This window comes from Scomber japonicus, chromosome 16 (genome assembly GCF_027409825.1).
Source record: "Scomber japonicus isolate fScoJap1 chromosome 16, fScoJap1.pri, whole genome shotgun sequence".
Lineage (NCBI taxonomy): Eukaryota > Metazoa > Chordata > Actinopteri > Scombriformes > Scombridae > Scomber > Scomber japonicus.
In genome coordinates, this window is record NC_070593.1 from 5,188,301 (window position 1) to 5,199,558 (window position 11,258).

The window sequence follows — 11,258 nt, forward strand, 5'->3', positions numbered from 1 at the left end:
TTTTAATGATCCGGCCCACATGAGATCAAATTGGTCTGCGTTGTGGCCCTTGAATGAAAATGAGTTTGACACCTCTGCGTTTAAGACTTGATGATGATTTCGTGCACATTAATTAACGAGCTCGGCAGAAAGAAAGGGGGGGGGGGGCAGATCGATCATCTGGGAACCTTCAGCAGGAACGTTATAAATGTTTATCAGTGTTGGAAAACATTAAAAAAATAGTTTCAAGTCTTTATGCAGGTAGCTAGCGTAGCAACTAAAGTTTTTGCTATATTTGGCTTCAAAATGTACATTTACAGTTTAAAAAAAAAAAAAAGAAGAAAGAAAGAAAAAAAAGGCTTTCAGAACAAACTGCATCTATTTATTTCATCCCGTTCATGATGTAAAAAGATTAAACAAATCCTGTATGCTCTTTGATTTGTTTTTATTTATGTGAGCACATCTTTTAAACTACTAAAGCATTAAATTTGTCACTCGAGAGAAGAAGGTGAAATTATTTATTTTTTTATTATTTTTTTTTATGAATGAACTTCCACATGCAGAAAAGGTTTTGGTTTTGTTTCTTTAAAATGTTAATTTACAAGTGCTTTTAAAAAATTAAACCACAAAGGAAACCCTCAGCAGAATATAAGCACTTTAAAGATCAATGCAGTGGGGGGGGGGGGGGGGGGGGGGGGGGGGGGGGGGAATTTAACATCTTATTTTTTTTTTATCTTTAGGGGGAAAAACCTAATCTCATCAAGTTTTGGAAACACAACTCACGGATATCACTGAGCTGTTTGTCTGAACACGGTTTAAAACAAGATGCTCAGTGTCTAAAAAGGTTAGAAAAAGTTATATTCCAACAGAGAAATGTGTCAGTATTTTACATTTAGGGTAATATAAGTAGATATAACATCACATATTTCATTCAAATACAAAAAAAAAAGCTTCAAGCGTCTTCTACAAATGAAGTTATAAACAAAAAAAAACTTTCTTAAGTGCAAATTCACACATTTCAGTCACAAATATATTTACAATCTTATAAAGGAAAAAAAAAGACAATACTTCATTACAGAAGGGCATAAATTAAATTAGAAGAAAGAAAAATCACAGCGTAACATCTGTATTTAACCACGAGGCAAAAGTCTAAAAATATATAACATAACTTAAATCTTTTTTTTCTTTTCAAAAATAAACAACTTTTACTTAAACGTCAGCATTATTTCACAGTATTAAACATCTCATTGTGACCTGGAGGAGCACAGATTATAAAAAAAAAGAAAAGGAAAGGGAAACAAAAGAAGAGGAATCTGATATGATGAAATAATAAGGTGAAGAATCATAAGCAGATGTAGAGCTCCGACTCCTGGAAGAAAGAAGAGGAGGTTATGCAGTGATCCTTTCAAAATAAAAGTCATATCCATCCAGCTCTTATTTCCATGAAAAAGCTGAGAGAAGTATTTTTGGCCTTTTATGAGTCTTAGTTTCCGTGTGTGTGTGTGTGTGTGTGTGTGTGTGTGTGTGTGTGTGTGTGTGTGTGTGTGTGTGTGTGTGTGTGTGTGTTGCACATTATGGCCTCATGGGGTCACTGTTGCAGCTTGAAGTTTTTTAAAAGGACTCATCTTAACCAGCAGCACAGACGAATCATAGGGGTGTCAAACATGAGGCCCACGAGCCAGAACCGGGCCGCCATGGAGTCCAATCTGGCCCGTTGGATAACTTTGCAAAGTATAAAAATTGCACCTTTATATTTTTTGCTAATTTTCGCTTGTCATTAGTGAGTACAGAAGGAGTACGTACACTGGAGCTGGAGTCGTTGTCGAGTGAGTCGAGGCTCTGCCGCGGAGCCTTTTCTGCAACGTCAGCTGTTTTCTTGACAGGAACATCGAGCCGCTTGGTTCTAAAAAAGAACGACACGTAAAATACAGATTAGAGCTGAAACCATGAGAAAGAAACCAGTAATTAAAACAATTTAAAGACTCCTCCTTCCTTTAATGCAGAGGTGTCAAACTCATTTTCATTCAAGGGCCACATACAGACCACTCTGATCTCACATGGGCCGGATCATTAAAAAGATGGAAGGAAGGAGGGAAAGAGGGAAGGATGGACAGACAGACAGAAGGAGGAAAGACAATAGAAGGAAAGGAGGGAGAAAGGACAGATGGAAGCAAAAAAGGAAGGTATGGAGGAAGGACAGATGGAAGGAAGGAAAAGAACACAGGAAGGAAAGTGGGCCGGATCATTAAAAAGATGGAAGGAGGGAAGGAAGGAAGGATGGACAGACAGACAGAAGGAAGTAAAGACAAATAGAAGGAAAGGAGGAAGAAAGGACAGATGGAAGGAAGGAAGAAGAAAGGACAAATGGAAGGTAAGGAGAAGGACAGATGGAAGGATGGAAGGAGCCGATGGAAGGAAGGAAAGAACACAGGAAGGAAAGTGGGCCGGATCATTAAAAAGATGGAAGGAGGGAAGGAAGGACAGATGGAAGGAAAAAAGGAAGGTAAGGAGGAAGAAAGGACAGATGGAAGGTAAGGAGGAAGGAAGGAAGGATGGACAAATAGAAGGAAAGGAGAAAGAAAGAAAGAAAGAAGGAAGGAAGGAAGGTAAGGAGGGAAGGAAGGAAGGACACAGGAAGGAAAGTGGGCCGGATTGCTCCCCTAGATGAGCCGGTTCTGGCCCGCAGGCCACATGTTTGACACCCCTGCTTTAATGCGTCTGATAGAGCTCAAAACAAACCGCTACTCTGAGATGAAAGATGATCACTGAGCTAAACTCTTCAATCACTTAAAACATAAAAAGCGTGTCGGTCTCTACCTGTACAGCGGCCACATACTCATGCCTCTGTTGTCCTTCTGGGCTGCCGTAGCTGCGGTTCGCTCCACCGTGTCTTTCAGGAAGTGGAAGAGCTTCTCTGCCTCTATGCACTGCTTCCTGAACACAACAAACATAATAAACCTGTTGTTAGGGTTAGGGTTATCTTATCTCCTATCTTCTTTGCCAGGCAGTGAACGCATCGCAAGAACTTTCACAATAAAAGACTGATAGACAATAATCTAGAGCAGAGGTGTCAAACTCATTTTCATTCAAGGGCCACATACAGACCAGTTTGATCTCATGTGGGCCGGACCATTAAAAAGATGGAGGGAAGGAAGGAAGGAAGGAAGGAAGGAAGGAAGGAAGGAAGGAAGGAAGGAAGGAAAGGAAAGGAAAGGAAAGGAAAGGAAAGGAAAGGAAGGAAGGAAGGGAAGAGAAGGCAGGCAGGCAGGAAGGAAGGAAGGAAGGATGGAAGAAAGGAAGGAAGGAAGGGAAGAGAAGACAGATGGAAGGAAGAGAAGAGAAGACCGGAAGGAAGGAAAGAAGAAAGGAAGGAAGAAAGGAAGGAAGGGAAGAGAAGGCAGATGGAAGGAAGAGAAGACCGTAAGGAAGGAAGGAAGGAAGGAAGGGAGGGAGGGAAGAGAAGACAGATGGAAGGAAGAGAAGACAGGAAGGAAGGAAGAAAAGAAGGAAGGAAGGAAAAGAAGACAGGGAGGAAGGGAGAAAGGTAGGTAGGAAGGACAGACGGAAGGAAGGAAGGAAGGAAGGGAAGAAGGAAGCAAGGAAAAGAAGATAGGGAGGAAGGAAGGAAGGAAGGAAGGAAGGAAGGGAAGAGAAGACAGATGGAAGGAAGAGAAGACCGTAAGGAAGGAAGGAAGGAAGGAAGAGAAGACAGATGGAAGGAAGAGAAGACAGGGAGGAAGGCAGAAAGAAAGGTAGGAAGGACAGACGGAAGGAAGAAAAAGAGGAAGAAGGAAACTGGGCCGGATTGGACCTCTTGGTGGGCCGGTTCTGGCCCACGGGCCGCATGTTTGACACACCTGATCATTAGTAACTGTCAGTCAGCTGTGATATGTTCAGGTCTGCAGTACGGGTCGGTTATCAGAGAGATGGAAGTCGTACTCACATGTGAGTGAGAGACACGACGGTGCTGAGCTTGGCCTGAGTGATCAGGAAGGTTTTGGTGAGCAGAGACTTCAGGAACATCTCCAACGCTCGCGCTGATCTCCGCAGTTCAGGACGCTTCACATCACGCTACACCACACATAGATGGAGGAGGAAGAGGCTGCAGCAGACAGACAGATGGAGGAGGAAGAGGAGGAGGAAGAGGCTGATGGAGGAGGAAGAGGTGGAGGAAGAGGCTCATGGAGGAGGAAGAGGCTGATGGAGGAGGAAGAGGCTGCAGCAGAGAGGCTGATGGAGGAGGAAGAGGCTGCAGCAGTGAGACAGATGGAGGAGGAAGAGGCTGATGGAGGAGGAAGAGGCTGCAGCAGACAGACAGGTGGAAGAGGAAGAGGAGGAGGAAGAGGCTGCAGCAGACAGACAGATGGAGGAGGAAGAGGCTGATGGAGGAGGAAGAGGCTGCAGCAGACAGACAGATGGAGGAGGAAGAGGCTGCAGCAGTGAGACAGATGGAGGAGGAAGAGGCTGCAGCAGACAGACAGATGGAGGAGGAAGAGGCTGATGGAGGAGGAAGAGGAAGAGACAGACAGAGGAGGAAGAGGCTGCAGCAGAGAGACAGATGGAGGAGGAAGAGGCTGCAGCAGAGAGACAGATGGAGGAGGGAGAGGCTGCAGCAGAGAGACAGGTGGAGGAGGAAGAGGAGGAGGAAGAGGCTGCAGCAGATAGACAGATGGAGGAGGCAGAGGCTGATGGAGGAGGAGGAGGCTGCAGCAGACAGACAGATGGAGGAGGAAGAGGCTGCAGCAGACAGACAGATGGAGGAGGAAGAGGCTGATGGAGGAGGAAGAGGCTGCAGCAGAGAGACAGATGGAGGAGGAAGAGGCTGATGGAGGAGGAAGAGGCTGCAGCAGTGAGACAGATGGAGGAAGAAGAGGCTGCAGCAGACAGACAGATGGAGGAGGAGGAGGAAGAGGCTGCAGCAGACAGACAGATGGAGGAGGAAGATGAGGAGGAAGAGGCTGCAGCAGACAGACAGATGGAGGAGGAAGAGGCTGCAGCAGAGAGACAGATGGAGGAGGAAGAGGCTGCAGCAGAGAGACAGACAGATGGAGGAGGAAGAGGCTGCAGCAGACAGACAGATGGAGGAGGAAGAGGCTGCAGCAGACAGACAGATGGAGGAGGAAGAGGCTGCAGCAGAGAGGCCGATGGAGGAGGAAGAGGCTGCAGCAGTGAGACAGATGGAGGAGGAAGAGGCTGCAGCAGAGAGACAGATGGAGGAGGAAGAGGCTGCAGCAGTGAGACAGATGGAGGAGGAAGAGGAGGAGGAAGAGGCTGATGGAGGAGGAAGAGGCTGCAGCAGACAAACAGATGGAGGAGGAAGAGGCTGCAGCAGACAGACAGATGGAGGAGGAAGAGGAGGAGGAAGAGGCTGATGGAGGAGGAAGAGGCTGCAGCAGACAAACAGATGGAGGAGGAAGAGGCTGCAGCAGACAGACAGATGGAGGAGGAAGAGGCTGCAGCAGTGAGACAGATGGAGGAGGAAGAGGCTGCAGCAGAGAGACAGACAGATGGAGGAGGAAGAGGCTGATGGAGGAGGAAGAGGCTGCAGCAGACAGACAGATGGAGGAGGAAGAGGCTGCAGCAGAGAGACAGATGGAGGAGGAAGAGGCTGCAGCAGACAGACAGATGGAGGAGGAAGAGGCTGCAGCAGAGAGACAGATGGAGGAGGAAGAGGCTGCAGCAGACAGACAGGTGGAGGTGGAAGTGAAGCATCACTGTGCTGCGTTCAAAGGATACAGATGATCACAGGAACAGCCATCGCAATCCTCCCCACCTCCGCGTCCTTCTGCATGATCTTCTTGATGCGACTCTGCCAAAAACCCGCACAGTTCAAGTTAAGATGCTGCGTTCAGGTGCTCCTCGTACACCCCAGACCCTGAGCGGCTGTTTTATTTAAAACGTTAAAACATGAACCACGTTTAGTCTAATGTTTGATAGCTTTTGACAGCTTAAAATAGAAAGCACTATGCCATTACTAAAACATCTGACAACTACGTATTTTTAAATTAATCGATTAGTCATGGCAGCTCTTAAAGATGTAGTTTTATTGTTCCAACAGTAGCAGTGTAAGAGTTAAAATACTATATACAGTAAACAATCTCTGCAATATATAAATGTGCAATATGCAGAAAAGACTGAGATTATATACATGTGAGCAAAATTCCTGGGATTTACAGCTTTTATGTGCACAGTTTAACATATGCGTATCAGATTTTGATTCATTTACTCGCTAAATTATGTTTTTTAATGCCGTGCACAACATCAATTTTGCTATAAATTGTTGGCTCAGCTTCCCTGGTGTCTTCACTGTTAAAATCTACATATTTAATCCAGTTATTCAACTCACAGTAGAGATATTTACCGCCCTGTCAGAGCAGCAGTGGAGATTTCCGACGGGTCCCTGAAGGCAGCAGACTCTCCACATGCTACCACTTTTAGCTTCTAGTTGCTTTTTTCTGACTTTCAAACAGCTTTAAATTAACAAAGTGCAGTTTTTACTCACAGGAGGGAACCGTACATTATATCTTCTCTTCTGTCCGGGCATGTTAGTCGCTTTAATCCACAAAGCTCGGTCACATTTTTCATGTTTTTGCTGCAAAACGCCGCTGAGTCCATTTGTTTACGTTCAGCAGGAAGAAACCCCCCCCCCAAAAAAAACCTGGGGAAAAAAAAAAACACACCTGAGGTCAACCACGTGACCCCGCCATGACGTCATGACCCCGGCCAGGTAGGTAGGGTTTTTTTTTTTGGTATTGTATTTCAGGTATTTTATTTTATTTTTATTTTTAACATATTAAATATCAAAATTAACAAGTTTACAAAAAAGTGTGTTTATCCTCCTCCCCACCTCCACAAAAAAAACAATAAATATATAATAAAACATTTTTTTTAAATGACAGTAGTGTCAGTTTCAATAGTATTATTTATTAATATTAGTAATGTCATTTTCTATCTGCAAATTGATTAACTAACCCACATTTCAAACCACATTTTATAGTGGGACAATGAGAAATTGATTGAAATAAAAATATATATATATAAATTAATCATATTATAACATATTTTTCAGGCATGAATATATCATAAAAACTGTCAGTGTAACTTCACTTATGACAGATTAATATATCCTTCTAACTTTAAATTACTTTACGTCCTTCATCAATACTTATCTTATTATTATTATTTATTTTAATTTTAAATACAACTTGAAATGTCTTTAAAGTCAAGGAATAAAATCACCAGCAATGAGAAACAATAATAAGATTATATAGTTGCTACTGACCTTTGACCCGACTTCACAGCAGGTATATGTCCTATTTTAAGATTATTATCATTATTATTATTATATATTATAATAATTTTCTGTTAATAGAGTAATTGTTGCAGCTCTTTATGCTTCAAACTGATTAAATACTAATAAGAAGAATGTGACTTTTTACTCTGATTATTTTAAAACCTTGACTCAGACTTTATACTTTAATTTATTTACAGGTGGATCTATTTAACCTTCCTGTCGTCCTCCCGGGTCAAATTGACCCGTCTGTTTTGACTGTTCTTTCTTTCCTCCCTTCTTTTCTCTTTCCCTCCTACCTTCCTTCCTTCCTTCCTTCCTTTTTTCCTCCCCTCCTTTCCTTCCTTCTTCCTCCCTTCCATCCTTCCTTCCTTCCTCCCTCTTTCTTTCCTTCCTCCTTCCTTCCCTTCCTACTTCCTCCCTTCCATCCTTCCTCCCTCCCTCCTTTCCTTCCTTCTTTTGTCTGTCCTTCCTTCCTTCCTTCTTCCTCCCTCCTTCTTTCCTCCTCCCTTCCATCCTTCCTCGCTCCCTCCTTCCTTCTTTCCTCCCTCCCTCCTACCTTCCTTCCTTCCTCCCTTCCTTTCCTCCCTTCTTCTTTTCCTTCCTTCTTCCTCCCTTCCACCCTTCCCTTCCTTCTTCCTCCCTTCCACCCTTCCTCCCTCCCTCTTTTCCTTCCTTCTTTTGTCTGTCCTTCCTTCCTTCCTTCTTTCTTTCTCCTCCCTTCCATCCTTCCTCGCTCCCTCCTTCCTTCTTTCCTCCCTCCCTCCTACCTTCCTTCCTCCCTCCTTCCTTCCTTCCTCCCTTCCTTTCCTCCCTTCTTCCTTTCCTTCCTTCCTTCCTCCCTCTTTCTTTCCTTCCTCCTTCCTTTCCTTCCCTTCCTTCTTCCTCCCTTCCACCCTTCCTCCCTCCCTCCTTTCCTTCCTCCCTTCCATCCTTCCCTTCCTTCTTCCTCCCTTCCACCCTTCCTCCCTCCCTCCTTTCCTTCCTTCTTTTGTCTGTCCTTCCTTCCTTCCTTCTTCCTCCCTTCCTCCCTTCCATCCTTCCTCCCTCCTTCTTTCCTCCCTCCTACCTTCCTTCCTCCCGCCCTCTTTCCTTCTTTCCTCCCTCCCTCCTACCTTCCTTCCTTCCTCCCTTCCTTTCCTCCCTTCTTCCTTTCCTTCCTTCTTCCTCCCTTCCATCCTTCCTCCCTTCCTCTCTCCTTTCCTTTCTTGACTCGAGGACAACAGGAGGGTTAAAGTTTATTTAAGGTCATTAATCCTAATCTTCCCAGTGTGTCATGTTGGGTGTCATTAAAGTGTCATGTTGGGTGTCATTAAAGTGTCTAATGTGGACATGAAGTGCTTTTCATATTATCAACGTCTCAATAATCTGTGTTTGGAAGACTGCGGACAAAGGTGAGAGATAAGGTTAATCAGTGTTTAAGGTTGTACGACTCTATTAAAGCTCCGACCGTGAGGGACGACCGGCTAATGTTTATCTCAGTCTCTGAATCGTCCTGTTGGGAGAAACACGGCAGCATGATGTCGTCCTGGGTGCTGCTCGCTGTGTGTTGGTTCGCTGCGTGTTGTCGAGTAGACGGTAGGTGTTTCAACTTCCTGTATCGTCCTCCAGGGCCTGTTTTGACTGTTCCTTCTTTCTTTCTTTCCTTCCTTCCTTCTTTCTGTCCTTCCTTCCTTCTTTCTGTCCTTCCTTCCTTCTTTCTGTCCTTCCTTCTTTCTTTCATTCCTTCCTTCTTTCCTTCCTTCTTTTCTTTTCTTTCCTTCTTTCCTTCCTCCACGCCCCTTTCTAGCATCCTTCTTTCCTTCCTTCCCTCCTTCCTTCCTATCCTTTCCTTCCTCCCTTCCTTCTTTCCTTCCTTCCCTCCTTCCTTCCTATCCTTTCCTTCCTCCCTTCCTTCCTCCTTTCCTTCCTTCCTTCCTCCCTTCCTTTCTTCCTTTCTTCCTTCCTTCCTTCCTTCCTTCCTTCCTTCCTTTCCGTCCTTCTTCCTCTCTCCCTTCCTTCCTTTCTCCCTCTCTCCTTTCCTTCCTTGTTGAGTAGACGGTAGGTGTTTCAACTTCCTGTGTCGTCCTCCAGGGTTAAATTGATCCGTCTGTTTTAACTGTTCCTTCTTTCTTTCCTTCCTTCCTTCTTTCTGTCTTTCTTTCCTTACTTCCTTCCTTCCTTCCTTCCTTTCTTTCCTTCCTCCACGCCCCTTTCTACCATCCTTCTTTCCTTCCTTCCCTCCTTCATTCCTATCCTTTCCTTCCTCCCTTCCTTCCTCCTTCCTTCCCTCCTTCCTTCTCTGTTTCTCCCCCCTTCCTTCCTTCCTTCCTTCTCTCTTTATTTCCTTCCTCTCTCTTTCCTCCCTTCCTTCCTTCCTTCCTCCCTTCCGTCCTTCCCTCTTTTTTTCCTCCACCCTTCCTTCCTCTTTTCCTTTCTCCCTCCATCCTTTCCTTCCTTCTTCCTCCCTCCCTCCATTCCTTCCTCCCTCCCTCCTTTCCTTCCTCCCTCCCTCCTTTCCTTCCTTCTTCCTCCCTCCCTTCCTTCCTCCCTCCCTCCTTTCCTTCCTTCTTCCTCCCTCCCTTCCTTACTCCCTCCCTCCCTTCCTTCCTTCTTCCTCCCTCCCTTCCTTCCTTTTTCCCTCCCTCCTTTCCTTCCTTTCTCTCTCCCTCCTTTCCTTCCTTCCTCCCTACCTCCTTTCTTTCCTTCTTCCTTCTCTGTTTCTCCCCCTTCCTTCCTTCCTTCCTTCCTTCTCTCTTTATTTCCTTCCTCTCTCTTTCCTCCCTTCCTTCCTTCCTTCCGTCCTTCCCTCTTTCTTTCCTCCACCCTTCCTTCCTCTTTTCCTTTCTCCCTCCGTCCTTTCCTTCCTTCTTCTTCCTCCCTCCATTCCTTCCTCCCTCCCTCCTTTCCTTCCTTCTTCCTCCCTTCCTTCCTTCTTCCTCCCTCCCTTCCTTCCTTTCTCCCTCCCTCCTTTCCTTCCTTCTTCCTCCCTCCCTTCCTTCCTTACTCCCTCCCTCCCTCCTTTCCTTCCTTGACTTGGAGGGTTAAACGCTTTGATGATGACTTCATTTTAGTATTTTTCACTTCCTGTCTGTGTTTACTGAACTAAAAACGACATCAGATCTTCTTCATTCTGGATTTAAACCAAATCTGTAAGAAATGTGAATGTATGTGTTTGTTTCTTGTCTGTTGCAGGTTTCAGATTACCAGCAGAAGGAGAAATATTAGACCAGGTAAAACATCCAAACACTGAACAACCCAGTAAATAGACGTCTCCCTCTTTTCCTTTCTCCCTCCCTGCGCCCTTCTTTCCTCTCTCCCTTCTCTCTCTACCCTTTTCCCTTCCTTCTTTCCTTTCATCCCTTTCTTCCTCCTTTCCTTTCCTTCCCTCCCTTCTTCCTTCCTTCCTTCCTTCTTCCCTTTGTCTGTCCTTCCTTCCTCCCTCTTTCCTCCCTTCCTTCCTTCCATCCTTCCTTCCTTCCTACTCTCTTTCTTTCCTACTCTCTTTCTTTCCTTCCTGTCTCTTTCCTTCCTTCCTTCCTTCCTTCCTTTCCTCCCTCCCTCCTTTTCTTTCTTTCTTTCCTCTCTCTTTCCTCCCTTCCTTACGCAATCCCCCTTTTTTCCTTCCTTCCTTCCTTACTTCCTCCCACCCTTCTCTTTCTTTCTTTCCTCTCTCTTTCCTCCCTTCCTTACTCCATCCCTCTTTCTTCCTCCCTTCCTTCCTCCCTTCCTTCCTTCCTTCCTTTCCTCCCTCCCTCCTTCTTTCTCTTTCCTCCCCCCTACCTACCTCCCTTCCGTCCTTCCTTCCTTCCTCTTTTCCTTTCTCCCTCTTACCTTCCTCCCTCCTTTCCTTCCTTCTTCCTTCCTCCCTTCCTTCCTTCTTTGCTTCCTTCCTCCCTCCATCCCTTCCTTCCTTCTTCCTCCCTTCCTTCCTCCATCCCCCTCCCTCCTTTCCTTCCTTCCTTGACTCGAGGACAACAGGAGGGTTACTTACATTAACTCAAATTGA

General features: G+C 45.4%; 1 protein-coding gene across 1 annotated transcript; it reads right to left on the minus strand.

The window, feature by feature from the left end:
* Nucleotides 1-1,321: 1,321 nt before the first annotated feature.
* Nucleotides 1,322-6,523, minus strand: LOC128375674 (dr1-associated corepressor). Its single transcript, XM_053336073.1, has 6 exons — nucleotides 6,482-6,523; nucleotides 5,716-5,788; nucleotides 3,923-4,016; nucleotides 2,797-2,913; nucleotides 1,783-1,882; nucleotides 1,322-1,348 (listed from the first exon to the last, which is right to left on the minus strand). Exons 1-6 carry the CDS (start codon nucleotides 6,521-6,523, stop codon nucleotides 1,322-1,324), a joined length of 453 nt encoding a protein of 150 aa, XP_053192048.1.
* Between the last annotated feature and the right edge of the window lie 4,735 nt (nucleotides 6,524-11,258).

Coding starts and splice junctions, on each gene's coding strand:
- LOC128375674 (XM_053336073.1), bottom strand. CDS start 6,523: ATGCCCGGACAGAAGAGAAGATATAATGTACGGTTCCCTCCT. Junction 2,914..3,922: donor GTCGTGTCTCTCACTCACAT/GTGAGTACGACT, acceptor TGTTGTGTTCAG/GAAGCAGTGCATAGAGGCAG. Junction 1,883..2,796: donor AGTATGTGGCCGCTGTACAG/GTAGAGACCGAC, acceptor GTTCTTTTTTAG/AACCAAGCGGCTCGATGTTC.